The following is a 16,376-nucleotide window of genomic DNA, read 5'->3' as shown; positions in this document are numbered from 1 at the left end:
AAATTTAACATAAATTATTATTTATATTAATTTGTGATTGAATAATAATATAATTTTTTTCTTTCAAAAAACATATAATAATAATAATAATAATAATAATAATAATTTATATATCAATATATGAAGGAGATATAACTTTCTACAAAGGAGATATAACTTTTTGTGATTTTTTTTGTCTCCACAATTTTTAAACCATTTTATTCTTATTCTTAACAATATTAGAGTAATAATAATAATTAATCCTATTTCTTAAATTTTAAAATTTTCTTTTAACTTCGATTAACTTCTCACTACTTTTATATTATTAATTTTTTATTCTATCACTTTTTTTATTGATTGTATTTAATTTTTATTTTTTTATTATTTAAAAAATTTAGAGAAATATGGACTCCCCTAATAATAATAATGGTGGTGACAGTGATGCCTTCTCAATGCCTAACATTAACATGGACCAAAATGATTAACATTCAGGTAAAGACTCGAAAATGATTAAGAAAGAAGTGAGAATACGAAAGAAGGGGTTTTATTGCCAAATGAAGAAGGCTCACGAGACACGCATGGGGTCAGCCACATGCTATCCCTCCTCCTCCTCCTTCTCTCTCCGGTGGTGGTGACTCGCCGGAAAACACCCACTGCCACCTCTAACGCCGCCGCCGGCGAACACCCTTCTCAAAATCTCACCCGACCCAATTCACCTTTCTCCTCTCTCTTCTCAATTCCCCATCTGGGTATCCCTGTTTCCCTCAAAGTTCTCTTCTTTTTCGTGATTCAGAAGTGCTCAGTGATACCCTTTTCTTAGAACAATGAGAGCGGGGAAAGGGAGTCAGGAAGAGGATGAGTACGAGGAAGAAGAGTTTGGTTCTTCCAAGAAACAGGGCACTTCCTCTGCCCCTAACACCAATAAAGGTACCTTCTTAATTTTCATTGAAAAAAAAACCATGTTTGTGTGATTATATTTCATTCCTACGTTATTGTTAGATCCAATTATAGGGTGTTGCTTTGTATTGTTCGAGGTTGTCTGAGTGCTTCCTGGTTTTTTTTTTTTTTTTAATGTTATAAATTGTTTTTTAAATCTACTGATGTGTGCGTTCTTTTTTATATATAAAAAAAACCACTTTTTTTTTTAGATATCTTGAATTTGGTGAATTTGATTATGGGGGGAAGGCTTTTGTTAAGCGTTGAAATGTGGGGTTGGATTCATTAGCGATCTAAAGTTGATGTTTGAATGAATTTAGAGTTCTTGTTGTTATAGCAGATGGAAAAGCCATCGATAAGGCTAGTGCGATAAGATCGAAACATTCTGTGACTGAGCAGCGGAGAAGGAGCAAGATAAATGAGAGGTATGGCATATGAGCAACTCTTATTGATAAGACTAGTGCTGTAGTGCATTGAGTGTACTAGTGTAAGTTTCTTGAAAGTAAACTGAGAAATTAAGTCTAGCTTATTATTGGTTCTGGATGGTTTGAAATTGAAATAATTTGGTGGTTCTCTTTAGTACAATTATTTAATGGATGGTGAGTGTAAAGGTGGATAGATTCGTCGGCAGTTTTACCTTGCTGTGGATCTTTTCACTTCATTGCTTCAATTTTATCTTTGTTTTAACTCCTGCTGCAGAATTGGTTGTAAGCAATATTCATGTTAATGATTACTTAAAATTTGTTGTAAAGAATGTTAAAATCTTGAAAGTCAATTTCTTGTAAGGCTCTTCTATTATCTTTTATCCTTTTTAGATAAAAAAAAACCTTTTGATATTGAAGTCTGAAGTATTAAATGCCACATGATAAGTTTATAATGGATTTATGAGGTCCTATATATTTTTTAATTAATTTAGAGAGCTTGAAATTTTAGTGCATTCAGTTGGAGTTTTGATGATTGGTAACCCTTTCTCCAGATTCCAGATATTGAGGGATCTCATACCTCATAGTGATCAAAAGAGGGACACGGCATCATTTTTATTAGAGGTACATTTTGTAAAGTGAGAAATAATTATATTTTTCTTGTTTAAATTGATTGAGAATATATCTAACAACCTGTCAATCTGTCATGTTTCTTTGCAGGTGATAGAGTATGTTCAGTACTTACAGGAGAAGGTACAAAAGTATGAAGGTTCATATCAAGGTTGGGGTCAAGAACCCTCGAAGTTGATGCCATGGGTAAATTAGAAAAACCATAATGTTTTTAGGATCTTTTGCTTTAACTGTATGCAAATCCCTTATTCTATAATACTGGTTTTCCAAAAACAATATCAAAATGCTTTGTTTAGCATACAAAAATTCTGACATGAAGTTAGGCAAAGCCATTATTGCAAAATGTAAATACGTTGACATGTGAGCACCTGGATGAAATGAAAATTATCAGAGATAGGCATTTGTGATTGGATAGGCCCAAACCCAAAATTCTAAGAATAGTGTTTTATCATAGAGGAGTGCTACAACACACTCTCTAACACAGATTTTATATTAGTTAAAAACTACAAAATAAAGAGAGGGACTCATTACAAGAAGTGAGACATTAAAAAAATTGTGATTTCCAACAAATTTCAACCAATGGTAGAGTGTGTTCACAAGAATGGATTAGAAAGTGTGTTGCTAGATTTTTTCTTTATCCCAAAAAGGTTCCTATGTTGTCAGCCAATTTGTTTAACTCTGTTGCTTTTGGTTGAACTTATCAACATTAGTACTTAACTGATAATATAGAGTAATATGTATTGTATGATGATCAACATATTTCATTGGTTAAATTTTTTATCATATTAGCTTGCTTACTCACTGTAATAATACAGAGAAATAGTCATTGGCGTGTCCAGAGCTTTGCCGGTCAACCCACGGCTGTAAAGAATGGTTTGGGTCCAGTATCACCTTTTCCTGGAAAGTTTGATGAAAGCAATGTTAGTATCTCTCCAACTATGCTTAATGGCTCCCAGAATACAATAGATCCTGATCAGAGCAGGGATATTGTCAACAAAACGGCTGAGAGGCAACCTGATTTAGTAAGCAAGGGAATACCTCTTCCCCTTGCTATGCATGCAAACATGTCTGTTCCTGTCAGAAGTGATGGCGTACTTGCACATCCTCTTCAGGGAACTGTTTCTAATGCACAATCAACTGAATGCCCAACAACTAGTGAACCACAGAATCAACAGGATGAACTCTCGGTTGAAGGAGGGACAATTAGCATCTCAAGTGCATACTCCCAAGGGTGGGTAATTGCTTAAAGTTTATTGTTGTTGTTATTTTTTATTTCTGAAAGATTGTATGGCTTTGTTTGATATGGATGTTTGATAATTGATACACTCTTTTTATTTATTTATTTAGTTTTTTAAAGAACTTTCTTCTTGTTATGGTTTTATAAATCTAATGATGCCTGTTTTTTCTTTTAAATTTGTCCGTTTTAAAAAATCTAATATTAGATTTTCACAAAGATTTCAATAATGTTGTGATGTTTGACAATTGTAAGGCAACATGTATGTTGATTTATGTTCCCTGTTTGTTACATAACTTACATTTCCTTCATTCTCTTGTATACGTTCATATGGAGAAGAGAACTCAAGTTGGTGCTTTCTTCCTTGTTGTTGAGGGGAGTGAGAGATTACCAAATTGATGGGTATTTACTTTTTTTTTTGAAAAAAAAATAGAAAAGGGAAAAAGGTAACATTTCAAGACCACTATTAGCTCCTTAGGAATTAGCTAAATAGCATTTGTTCCCCCAATTCTTATGCTACCTGATGGGTGTTGAATTAGGTTCTTGGTCAGTGTATTGTGTAGATTATGGATCACTAATTCATGGCATGCATCAACAAAATGTTGGACAGCTGGGGATCACATTACTCCTTTATTTACTGTCTTAAAAGTGTGAAATATGGTTGACATTCTGAAACAATCTGTTATTCAATTTATAAGAATTCAAATAAGTTGGCATTTGCCTAAATTGATGGTCATTGTTGCCGTGATGTTGCTTGTTTTGTTTTAAAGGTTTCTAATGGTCTTGAGTAAATGAGTGTAAGCTGGTTTCAGAATGTTATTACTCCTATTGACACCCAGCAGTACCATTTGGGACCCTCTAGACGCTTCTTCAAATGGTTTTGGATGGATATCTCTATGCTAAATATCAATTAGAATATTGTTCTAGCTTTTTTCTTTTTCTTTTTTTGAAGTCTTCATCTTTAATAACAAGTATTAAACCATTTGATGAACAGGTTGTTGAATAATCTAACTCAAGCGCTACAAAGTGCTGGTTTAGATCTGTCTCAGGCTAGTATATCAGTTCAGATTAATCTTGGGAAACGGGCAAACAAAGGACTGAATTGTGGGACCTCTTCTCTCAAGGTATATATAGTGACTTTTTATTGCAATATGTCTAAGTGCTTGTTTGCATTCCCGTTCTATCCAATGTAATGCCAATCCATCATCCTCCCTCCTACTTTTTTGCATTGGAATGTGAGATTTTTCCGTTCAACACTGCTGGAACAGGTTTCCAAACACACCCTAAGAAGATTTTGATACGCTACCTATATAGAAATGTTATAAACAGAATATCATACTTCGTCCCAGACATTTTAGATGAATTTATGGGATTGATTTGACAAATATTATTGATGTCTGATTTTTATTACCTAGATTTTCAACCATTAGTGTAATTGAATTATGATTTTGATATCATTAATTTGTAATTAGAATTAATTTTAAGACCTTATAAGTTTGACGATCACGTATTGGAAAAAGAATTTGTTATACTATTTCTTTAGACAAAAGTAATCTGAATCTTATTTGTGGCTCAAGGTAGTGGTCAAACTTGCTTCTATATTTGATCTTCCATGGTCATTGTCATGTTTAATCTTAGACTACCATTATAATCCTATGTACTATAGTTATAACTCAAATATAAACTCAGCTATGAAGAGAGTCATTATTCTATCAAGATTGCTGATAGGAGACCTTTAGTTAAAAAGGTCTATGTGAGGAGAATTGGGGGGAAATTATAGAGTGAAATGTAACTAACAAATGAGATGACATTTGTAACTAACTGTACCGCTGTAATAAGTTGGTGGGTGAGAGAATAGAGAGGTATCATTGTTGTAAGTCAGTTTTGGGAGAGTGTTTGGGGACTATTGAACTACCCCATTGTATTGTTCATACTTCTGAATCGCATTGATCCAGAAGGAAGGTCTCAATAAACAGTGTCTTTTCATTCGATTCTTGTTTTCTAATTTCTGGTTGAACCCTATCAATTACCTTCCCATTTTGCTGTGCTCAGGATGTAACAGAGGAGCATTAATGTTAGAGTTTTAATATTTGAAATTAAAAATAGGTGGGTTCTTTGATGATATGCTTCTGAATGATTTATTTGATGAAAGTTTAAGTGAATATGCCAAATTTCAAGTACTTAGTGTGTATGCTGATCCTCTTTTATTTGTGTTATGCAGCATCATGACAACCCTTCTTCAAACAATCAAACAATTGCACATTTTAGAGATGCAGGCAGTGGAGAAGACTCTGATCAAGCACAAAAAAGAATGAAAACATATAAGTGATATATATGTGGCATTTTCATGAGAATCCACTTGCATCCAGATTTCTCACTTATTCTTGGTGCAGCATATAACTTGTGGTTACTGTACATCCTTCCCCATTTGTTTGACTTTTAATGGTTATTTTAAAACTATTTAAACCTTGAACACGATAATTTGTGGAGATATTGAGGCTTCTACTGTAGGGAGCATGTCATCTATTTCGCTTGTATAATACATATTATAATTATAATTATTCAGTATTATTGAGCTTTTGGATGGCAATTTTATGATATATGTATACTTAGTTATTTTGAGGTGTGTTTGGGAAAAATACGTTTTTGTGATATGTTTTTAGAAGCAGGTTTTGGAATTTAATCTTTCTAGCTTATGCAAAAACAAACTATTTTTCTTTGGGGTGTTTTGCTTTTCTTCCCTTGAATTTATGGGATTGATTTGCCATTCGAACTAGTAAATGTGACATCATCGAAATCTTCTAACATAGTGGATGAACTGAGTTGAAGTCATTCCATAGAACAATAGATCCTTCCATGAGTATCCTGCACTAGATAGCTGGGTCTAGTAAGGTATGGAAGATGTCCTACATATTTACCTCGAGTGTTCCAATGAAGAGTATTAAATTGTAGAAAATATTGTTCCTGTGGGTCTAAGTTCTTTTGATAAGGTGTAATAGGCAGAGGCTGTATAAAACAGTTGGAGATTTCGAAAGTAATATTTTTTTTGGTTACATAATTTTTTCTCTCAGATTTCGAAAGTAATATGATAAATGATCTTATTTATGTGATTAAGTGGAGCTAGGATGTTGTCTGTAGAATTTACTAACTTGTGCAACTTAGAATTTACCAAAAAAATCTATAGTTTTTTAAGGCAACAAGTCAAAATCACCCTGTGATTTGAACAAGGAGCTTGTATTAACTCATCAAAGACGTTGTTTGGTATTTGTATACAGTAACATCGTTTGGTATTAGAATACCAAAAAAATGTTACCCACTTCTATTAGCGTAAGCGTAATCTATACTAGCCCTGTAGCACCTGATGCCAACAAGGACCAAATGATAAACTGGTTAAAAAATGTCCTTGACCCAATGAATGAACAATCTTCTGCTGAGGAAGTATATCTTCACATCAAACCAGTAAGATAAAATTGTATCCCTAAAAGCCGAATAGGTCAAGATAATTCTTCATCACCTAGCCACGTAAGTGTTGGCAAAACTTTGACAAGAAATGACCTGAAGTTCTCATCAGCTACTGCATTCCCTGTGATGTTTAACTCTGTCAATGCCAAGTTTCCAAATATCAAGAAAGCTTCCCAAAATTTGGGTGTTGCTAGGTTCACCAGCATTATTGCTGGTGCACCCAGCACTTAAGCGGAAAAGACGCAAATACTCTTGTAATTTAAATTAAAACTTGTACACCCAACATCACTAGCGTTTCTTCTTCCGCGCGTTCCTTCCACTGTGACCTTCTTTCTTCCTTCTTCCTTATTCCTTCTTCCTTCTTCGCGAGTTTGGTTCCGCGCCTCCTCCCTTCCACCGTTCGTCTTCTTGTGAGCGTACTTCTTCGACATTGTCGACGGCATGGTTGTTCTTGTGCGTTTGTCTTCCTTCCGCGATTGCCGTTCGTCCTACGCGTTCGTCTTCTTCTCTTTTGTTGTTGCTCCATTGAGGTAAGCGTTTGCTTTAATTCTTCCATTGTTGGTTTAGTGTAATTACTAGTTTGTAGGCATTTCGTTGATCCGCATAGGGGATTTAGGTCATCCACAGTTGATTTTTGCACAATAGGAATACATGATCTGCAATAGGAAGACATGATCCGTAGTCAGTTTTGCATCCCACTATTCTTGTGGATCAAGTTGATTCGCATGAATGTATTTTAATTTCAAAAAATGAAAATTAGGTTATTATTTATGAAAATGCTATTAAATTGGGATTTAGGGCTAATTTTGAGGCTGCCAGAAGTATGATATTATATAATGTTTGGAGGCTTTTTATTGTATAATGTATGAAAGTATAATCCTTGTTTAAGATATTTTGGTTGGTGTCCTTTTATATTTTGAAGGTTTTAGCGGTTTATAGATTTATTTATATCTTGTATGGTAGAGTGAAAGTATAATGCTTGTTATTAAGTTTTGCTCATAGTTTCTCCAACTTATCCTGTATGATGTTATTAAGTTTAGTGGCTCATATATGGTGCTTGTCATGTGCCTAAAAAAGATTAGAACCACAAGAATAATTAGGTCCTTGAAATAATCAATTACTGCAGCTAACCAAGAAAAATTGGAAAAGTTAAGAATCAGTGACCCTTATATAACACTCCTCCTAAGAGTTAGAATCATAAATGCCATACAACAAAGCTAACAACCAATCCTCCCTTAGTGGAAAATAACAGTTTGATGAATGGATATAGAGAATCAGAATAACATGCGACTAAATGACATGTCTTGGGATAATTTGAAATTGATTTGCATTCCATCAATAGATCTTTAGATTAAGTCACATAGTAGAACATATGACCAGAACATTACAACTTCAGTAAGTGGAGACAAAGATTAATAAAACTAGACATATACAACACTAACAACAATCAAAGCATTTCCCTGTAGGTGGGTTGGTTACATGGATCAAACCACATCAGTGTGCTCTGTAAAAAATTGATTCTTCAAAGGCCATTTAGATATGTAAAAAACGAATCCTTTTAATAGTCTTCAAAGGCACTTAAGAGTTTTCCTCTACATTAATTATTGAGCTATCCCTCATTCGACCAACTCTTCTAACTAGGGCTTTTATTGGTCTGCTCACAAGTCATGACAAAAAAGAGGTATAAAAAAAAAAGACACCTGTTTATATGTCATAGTTGAAGGAGGATCATGATACGGATCTACTAATGCTATTTTATCACCATACTTCTCAGCAAAAGATTTACAAATATCAGGAACATCTTTCCACTCGTTTAAGGCCACACCACCATTACCAGAGAGTAGTGAACTTCGTAGAAAGAGGGAACACCTTCTCGTTTGAGGCCACACCCCCAAAATATTTGCCTTGACACTAAAATTAAAAGAATAAACAAGTAAAGAGCAAGAGCAAAGAGCGAATTAATGATGTTAGCAGTAATTACCTTGAATTACCTAACAAATACTTGGCTATGATTACCCAACAAAGGATGAGCTTGAAGTTGATCCTTCAAAGAGTTTATATCATCCCAACATCAATAATATTGTTTTCAAATACAAAGAGATAACCTCAACTAACAACATAAGACACCCGTTAAAATATGAAATGTGTTCTTAGGAAAGTCAATAGTCAAGATACTGTAATGAACTTCATTACCCATATCCACAAGATATATGTTTATAAAAAAAGAACAAGATTTGCCTGAACATACAGAGAAGTATACATTTAGTGATGGAATTTGTGATAGACATTTGCAGATCATGGTTAAGACTAGAGGATTAGGCTGTGTCTTAGGTAGGATTGTTGTCAGAGGTCTGAGGAGAGGGGATGGTGATGATTCTGATGGTGCTCCCTAGGGGCGAAGGCCGACCGCATCGGCACACAGGCAACAGATATCTGTCACTGTTGCCGACGATATGTCTGCGGTACCTACGGACTCGCCTGCGGACTCTCCTGCGGTACCTGCGGCTGAGCCTCTTATAGCTGGTGATGAGGCGATGATTGATGCTAACGCACAGGACACCAGTGCAGAGGCTGACGCACACGATACCGGTGCAAACAGTGCTGTAGATGAGGCTGAGGGGTTTCTTGGTGGACCCAGGAACCCATCAGTGCTTACGGGCTATGCTGATCATGTTGCAACGAGCGTATGGTCAGGAGAGGTATTTATAGTATTCAATTTAAGTTAGTTAAGTATTTTTTTTTATTGAGTTTTTTTGGTTGCTTTAAACAAATTGTCTATTCCTGTATACTTCATTTCAGGAACGTCCTGAGTTAAAGTTATCGTCCCATGGGAGGAAGGTGCATAAATTAGGCAGGCCTGTTCCTGCAATTGAGGAGCTCGTTGCTGGGACAGGATTAAGTCCCTTGATCGCGTGTTCAGTAGACACCGACAATCGAGGACTTATATCCTCGTTTGTCGAGAGGTGGCACCGGGAGACTTCTAGTTTCCATCTTCCTGTGGGGGAGGTTTCGATCACACTGGACAACGTCGCCTCTCTCCTTCATCTTCCGATCGCTGGCGACCTCCATGCCTTCCAGCCTCAGCACATCGACGAGGTGGTGTTGATGTTGGTTGAGTTACTGATGGTCTCACCAGAGGTAGCCATCGCTGAGACAGGACAGTGTCGTGGATCATACGTACGCCTGTCTTGGCTACGAGATCGGAGCAGATGTCAGACACAGCACTGGACAACTACAGCTCGTGCTTATCTTCTTCACCTTCTGGGTTGCACTCTTTTTGCTAATAAGAGTGCAACCCATGTTCATGTGGTCTTCTTAGACGGCCTACGTGACTTCACTCAGACTAGGAGGTATGCATGGGGAGCTGCTGGCCTCGTCCATATGTACGATCATTTTAATGATGCCAGTATCAGCACCAGTTGGCAGGTTGCTGGTTACATCAAGTTGTTACAGATAATTAACATGTTTTTCATAAGTTAATTACAATAATGTTTTAATGAGGGTATTTTATTTTAGACGTTCATTTGAAATTTGTATGATTTTCATGTAAACTTTGTAGTGTTGGATATACGAGCACTTTCCGTCAGTTGTGGAGTGCAACGCTGATCTTGACTACGACAAGGTGTCACCACGTGCGTGTCGATGGATTACCACAAAGAAGACCGTCAAGAAGATATCTACAGCGATGTACAGGCAGCGTCTGGATCGTCTGAGGATTCCAGATGTTTGTTGGATGCCATATGTGGAGTATCGACCAATCCAGGAGTTTCAGGTGATTTCATGCTATTCTGGTTAGCTCCGCTGGGGGCATGTTGCTGTCAGATACCGACCAGAGGGGGTCATGCGGCAGTTTGGATATGTGAAGGCCATTCCCGCTCCGCTTGTCGATTCATGGGTGTCATTTGATGACATAGATGACAGGTGGATGCATTACTCTGACCATCTTGCGCCAGCAGGTGAGATGTGTGTCGTGCCAGGTCAGTGTGCGCTAGACTACATTGACTAGTTCTTTTGCATTTCTCATGCATTCATGACTGCGACGCAACCATCAGATCCTTCGGCAGATGCACTTGCTGCGCAGCCCAGACATGTCCCTCAAGTCCCGGATGATCCAACCAGGTCTGATGTCGACGAGCCCAAACATGTAGTGGTAAGTGTTACTATATGGTTAGACGTATGAAATGTCATTTACGTCAATTTTTTAATACTAATTTGTTTGTTTTCTATTTAATAGGAGGCTTGCGATGCGATCGCTGAGAGGTTGGAGCGTCACCTCAACCTAGGGATAGTCACGCCAGGCACATCGACACATGAGGTCATCGAAGAATGCCTCAGGATTGCCAGAAGTGTCACCGAAGACCGCATTGCGTACGTGAGGTCTCGATGTAGGCGCCGCATGGATTAGCCATAGTTTCTTTACACATTTCATATTGATATTCGATGTATATACATTTCTTGTACTTGACAACATTTTTGTTTTGTACTGAACATTTTATATATTTAAAGTTATTTTTGTTTATAATATTAGTGTTAACATTTAAGTGTTATTTTTAGATTACTTGATTCCAAATTCATTTGAATTTCGTTGAAATACTATGAATGTTACATTTAACTAAACATTCATTAGACTTAATTTTATAATGGTAACACATAACAAAAAAGACAACCATTAGGATAATATTTTATTTACATAAACAAAAGAGACATAAAATAAAATTAATTATTTTTTCAAATGGATTTTAGTTTGTAAATATTTTTTTGATTGGTCATGACTCAAATAAATAATGCTTCAAATTGTAAAAAAATAGCCTTCAATTTTTAAAAAATTGTCTTCTGCACACTTACGGATCAACTTGATCCGCAAGTGTGCGAGGAACTAGGGGCATTTTTGGCATATTTTAGGAATGCTGGGTGCACCAGCAATACTGCTGGGTGCACCTAGCAACTCCCCAAAATTTTGTGGCACTAAAGCTGCCAGTTAGAATTTCAAAACGGTCCTTGGCAAATTCTTCGGTATGAGCTACAGGAGAAGAAGATAAGTATCTCGTTGTGTCAATTGAGTGAGAGCCTAACTCGTTGTACGAGTTATTCAACACTTTAAGTGACTTGAGCAATCTGAGAGGCCCCAAAGCAGTAAAACTACCAAAATTTATTATGACTCAGATTTAAGCAAGATAGAAGTTGCATGGCATCCAACCCTGTCAAAAGATTCATTGTGAGACATTTTATTTCCATTTTTAGAAACATCAAAAGCTAAACTTGATTGGCCAAGGATTGAACCTAAGCTAGAAATAACTTTTCAGGATTCAATTTCTATGCATAGTAACTTGAATCATGCTTGTTATAGTTGGGTAAATAGATATTGCAAGAAAAAAAAACATTTAAATCAGTAAGGTGAACTTATTAAATTTCATTACACCATTAACATCAGTAGTCTTGCTGAAGCTATTTAGATTCAAAAGGTGGATAACTTATGCATTATTAGCTTAGGAAAGACTTGGGGTTTAGCAAAACATTAATAGAAACAGGAGAGAAGAAGACTAGTGGTTTGCTAAGATAGGCAAAACAACCAGTTGAGAAAATTAAAAAGAAAATAGAAGAGCATAATTTCATTTCATGCAGTCTAATTGAAGTATAAAAAATAAAGGGACATGAATCATGAATCTATGGTATAGGATTAAGCACAATGGCATACTAGAATCCCTGTTGCTGACCTCACTAAAAGGGAATAAAGATAGTTTCTTGTTGTATTTGAAGGGAGAAAAAAGCTAAGTTACAGCTAAGTTATAAGATATGCAAGTTCTACCTTCAATGGGTCGAAGTTCATTGTGGCTAAGGTCTAGCATTTGCACCCACAATAAATTCTGAATGGATCCTATCCGTGACAATGATAGATTTTGTAATCGTAGACAGACATTACCAGAAACTGTTTCTGTTGCATCTTTATAGTAGTGGCAGTATGGTATTAAAGAGTCCCTAGTTGAAGTTATCTGCAGAATCATCAAAACATAATAAGAGAAAAAATATTTTTTTTGGGAAGAAACAGAAAATTTACACTAGTGTAAACTGTAAAGTTACTTGTAAAAATAAACACACACCAGTGTGCCCTAGTAAAAGCTTCCAAAATGTAGTGCAATTTTATAGGAAAACCAGTTGAGTGGGAAAAAAATTATTAAGAAAATTACAAGAAGATTCTTGTATTTTCTAAATGCCTTTTCTTCAGTCAACTGTTTTTAATATAAAATTATAAAGTGAAAGTTGGGTTCTGAAGATATTTCCAGTTTCCACTTTTTACCCCACATCACAAATGGGAATCTTAGAAAATCTTTTTCATTCAAACACAAATAAATAAATACATTCCTGGTCATGTTTCCTGTTGTCAAATAGAAAGCAGAACACAGTCATGTGAGAACGGATACAAGAATGAATGGTGCATTTATTCTAGCTGGTTATCATATTCATATGTAATGTATGCTGATTAATATTCACATGAGTAAATTACCCGCTTTAGTGATATCAAACTACACTCATCCTTATAGTATATAGAATGTGTCGGATCCAACTTCATCATATCGGTATAAAGTTGGAGAACTTCTTCAGTATTAGATTTTCTTCCATCATGTTGAGATGATAACATATCAAGAGCAGTCAGAAGTCTTGCAAGTGTAAGCCTTCCAATTTTACTACAAAAAGAAAAAGGCACAATATTATCTAGAAATAAAACAAGGGGAACAAAAAAGGGGAATAAAATTTCCAAGGTGTCATTTCAAACTGTTAAGTTATACATTTAACAAATCAACCTTACCAGTCATACTCTGACAATAAGTCCTGAAATTTAGTAATTTCTTGAACAATTTCCTCAGTGCACCAGTTGGAAGTTGGAATATGGTGATTTTGATCTGCAGTAACAATGGAATCTGATTCCTGAAAATGATCAATTTTTTGCAAATTTGTATCCATCCATGTAGTCCTTTTTCCACCCTGTCCTTCAGTCAGTTCAGTATATGAAGTCTGTACAAACACTTTAAAGGAAATTTGGGAAGGATCACCATAGTGATTTCCGTTTGAAGATACTATGCCCTTAGAATGTCCAATGTTGATCTCCACAGAGTAAGTTTTCAACAGTTGAAGTTCCAGATTTGCAAGGTTTAGATATACTACCCAAACCTGAGCAGTATTTGAATTGTTCATTGAAAGTGGTTTCCATACAAGTTCCTCCTTTAGAAGTTCAGATTTAATAGTCACTGTGGATGAGCTTATTCCTTTCACAGCCTGATTGAAATAAAGAATGATTGGAAGTGTTCTGGTGTCTGATAGTGTACCACTCAGCAGAGACAAACCAAAACCATGAAGGCCATTGTCCCCAATTAGAGTTATCTTAGATCCATGATAAGGCCAAGATGAAACAAGTAGAGGAGGATCAGTTCTCACTGTTTGATCAGTAAGTGCAGAAAAAAGAGTCTGACCCTGACAAAAAAAAAAAAAACAGAAATGCCGAACGAAAACCAAAAAGAAAAGAGTTTCCTACTATTCTAACAAGGGATAGTATCTAGTGCATACAGATCCACAAACTCCCCTATAATGTCAAAATCTCTCATACTCAAATGGTAAGAGACTAAGAATCATTGCATCATGTATGATGATCATTTAAGACATGGGAAATGGGCAGGTTTATATTTTGATAGAACATGGCATGTCACCGTATCAAGCACCAAATGGTGCCATTTTTAAAGTACATGCAACATATACTTTCAGTTTGTTTATCTATGTGAGAACCTTGTAGAATGCTTCAAAGTAGCAGTCAATTGATTATTATTGACAATACCAAAACAACATTTGTCAAACATCCAGATGGGTGTAGGCACAAAATCAAACCACCATTTTCGGCAACAACTGATCAAGCATAGATACCAGAAGAGTCTCACATGGAAAACATTTAAATATGTACGGTTGATTGATGGCAATGTTTGTTTCAAGAAAAAAAAATTAAGAATAAAACAAACAAGCAGACAAATCAATCTTGTATACCAATATATGAGCAAGATCGCAATACAACATTATTCATAATATTGAAATTCAATGCTTTTTCAGAGACATGCAAACACAAGTAAAACAACTTAGGGTCAATACACAGGTTCTGAAAACACATACTTATGCAACTAAATGAGTGAAACCATACAGAAAAGGCACACAAACAACAAGCACTGAAATGCCCCTTTGAACGAGTAAATTTGAAGATCTATACCTACCTGCGGTTGTGCCATGCAGAGTAATTACTGAAATTAGCCCCTATCACTTCCTCTGTGTATTTCAACTCAATCCTCATCCGATTGTTTTATCAGTTCAACAACAAACCTGGAAGTTAAATCAATGCAAAACAAGGACACCAACTTTTAGCGAGTGTAGTTTGACATTGTTAACAGAGTTAAACAAAATTATTTTTTAACTGCATTGAAAAATAATTTGAAAAACTGCATTGAAAACGTGTCATTTTTTAACTGTAAAAAACAAACAGGGTCAACAAAAAAAATCTATCAAATTGCATATTTTTTTTCTTCTAAGGTTGAAAAGAGTACATCAAAAGGAAGCAGTATTTAACCATCGGCAATTCCAGGCGTGAAAATTCCGAGGATCTGCCTTCTGAAAACCATTCAGAAGGCGCATTTCGTTGTCCATGGACGAATGCCCCTTGCTAAGTACCCATTTTCTATGATGCCACGCGCCGTAAGACTTGAAATTTTTCCTCAGCGCAATCTCCACCTTGAAAAATAACTAACCAATTGAAAATTATAATAACGATGAGAATGAGAACGCACAAGTTTGAGCTCATCTTGGAAGATAGAGTGGGAATCGGAATCGGAATTATTAGAGAGAAGATGTTGAACGGCGAGCTTTCGGTAATTCCAAGCTGTGTAGCGCTCACATCTAGCGTTTCCTTGCTGTATCTGCAATGCGCAATTCGAATTAACCGAAGGTGAAAAAAAGAGAGAGAGAAAGAAAAAAGTTGAAGGAAGAAAAAGAGGCAACATGTTGTTGTGGTGATTGGCGAGGAACTGAGCTTGGAGTGAACGGAGTTTTTCTGCTTTGGCTGATAAAGCAGCTTCGTCTTCTTGCTTCAATGCTTTGCGAGGCTGACCGTGCATTTTTCGAACGTAAATTCACACTACCTCTGCCAAGTTCACGAGTCAAGAATAATTCGTTGAATCGCTGCCATACAAGTGGCCATAAATAACCTCCTCAAACACACGAATCCAAAACTCTAGCGAGCGAGGAACTGATTGCGACGCTGCTTCTTCAGGCAACTTCATCGATTCCTGCGACGGCGCCGCCGGTTGACAGAGGGTGATTTGAGTTCGACGGCGCGGCGCGGCGCGGCGCTTTGAGAGTATGAGTCTTGCGATTGAGAGTGGGAGAGACCTTTGTGCCTTTGGAAAACGGCATCGTTTTAACCTTTTTAAAAAAAATAAAATAAAAGAGTTAATTTCACTCAAATAAGCTATCAATTATTTTTAGGCTTAATTAAAAAAAATTCTTATTTTTTCCAACTCACCAAATCAGTTTTGCTATTTTTTAATTTATTAGTAGAATATTTTTTTTCCTTCCAAATTTACTATCTGAATCCCAGAGACAAGATATTTTCTAGGTGTTGTTCTATCTCGGCACAGAGATCACACTCGCAGAACCTCTGATCGAATATTCTTCTTCAGAGAACT

The 16,376-nt window shown here is 36.0% G+C and overlaps 2 protein-coding genes across 9 annotated transcripts; one reads left to right on the top strand and one right to left on the bottom strand.

Moving 5' to 3' along the window:
- Nucleotides 1–461: 461 nt before the first annotated feature.
- LOC114387931 (transcription factor BIM2-like) lies at nucleotides 462–5,801 on the top strand. 2 transcript variants are annotated; one of them, XM_028348218.1, is made up of 7 exons: nucleotides 462–906; nucleotides 1,253–1,340; nucleotides 1,892–1,961; nucleotides 2,058–2,153; nucleotides 2,783–3,198; nucleotides 4,196–4,325; nucleotides 5,423–5,801. In XM_028348218.1, exons 1-7 carry the CDS (start codon nucleotides 804–806, stop codon nucleotides 5,528–5,530), a joined length of 1,011 nt encoding a protein of 336 aa, XP_028204019.1. In that variant the 5' UTR covers nucleotides 462–803; the 3' UTR covers nucleotides 5,531–5,801. The 2 variants fall into 2 exon arrangements, with proteins under 2 accessions (XP_028204019.1, XP_028204027.1); XM_028348226.1 differs by having other exon boundaries at nucleotides 463–906; nucleotides 1,256–1,340; nucleotides 5,423–5,782.
- A 2,175-nt stretch (nucleotides 5,802–7,976) lies between these two features.
- On the bottom strand, nucleotides 7,977–16,343 carry LOC114387903 (geranylgeranyl transferase type-2 subunit alpha 1-like). 7 transcript variants are annotated; one of them, XM_028348164.1, is made up of 8 exons: nucleotides 16,214–16,343; nucleotides 15,691–16,113; nucleotides 15,240–15,608; nucleotides 14,913–15,018; nucleotides 13,469–14,130; nucleotides 13,166–13,346; nucleotides 12,470–12,653; nucleotides 7,977–8,574 (listed from the first exon to the last, which is right to left on the bottom strand). In XM_028348164.1, exons 4-8 carry the CDS (start codon nucleotides 14,925–14,927, stop codon nucleotides 8,477–8,479), a joined length of 1,140 nt encoding a protein of 379 aa, XP_028203965.1. In that variant the 5' UTR covers nucleotides 14,928–15,018; nucleotides 15,240–15,608; nucleotides 15,691–16,113; nucleotides 16,214–16,343; the 3' UTR covers nucleotides 7,977–8,476. The 7 variants fall into 7 exon arrangements, with proteins under 7 accessions (XP_028203965.1, XP_028203954.1, XP_028203973.1 ...); XM_028348153.1 differs by having other exon boundaries at nucleotides 15,263–15,608; XM_028348172.1 differs by having other exon boundaries at nucleotides 15,480–15,608.
- Nucleotides 16,344–16,376: the final 33 nt, after the last annotated feature.

This window comes from Glycine soja, chromosome 2 (genome assembly GCF_004193775.1).
Source record: "Glycine soja cultivar W05 chromosome 2, ASM419377v2, whole genome shotgun sequence".
NCBI classification, from domain to species: Eukaryota; Viridiplantae; Streptophyta; class Magnoliopsida; order Fabales; family Fabaceae; genus Glycine; species Glycine soja.
Note: the sequence above shows the minus strand (reverse complement) of the source record. Positions and strands in the feature narration are given on the sequence as shown.

Excerpts from the sequence above, each read along its gene's own strand:
- LOC114387931 (XM_028348218.1), top strand. The coding sequence starts at position 804 with ATGAGAGCGGGGAAAGGGAGTCAGGAAGAGGATGAGTACGAGGAAGAA. Across the intron at positions 1,962-2,057 it reads CGGCATCATTTTTATTAGAG|GTGATAGAGTATGTTCAGTA; the intron begins GTACATTTTGTA and ends GTTTCTTTGCAG. Across the intron at positions 4,326-5,422 it reads GTGGGACCTCTTCTCTCAAG|CATCATGACAACCCTTCTTC; the intron begins GTATATATAGTG and ends TGTGTTATGCAG.
- LOC114387903 (XM_028348164.1), bottom strand. Across the intron at positions 13,347-13,468 it reads TTATTGTCAGAGTATGACTG|TAAAATTGGAAGGCTTACAC; the intron begins GTAAGGTTGATT and ends TTCTTTTTGTAG. Across the intron at positions 8,575-12,469 it reads TGAACTTCGACCCATTGAAG|TGTCAAGGCAAATATTTTGG; the intron begins GTAGAACTTGCA and ends TTTTAATTTTAG.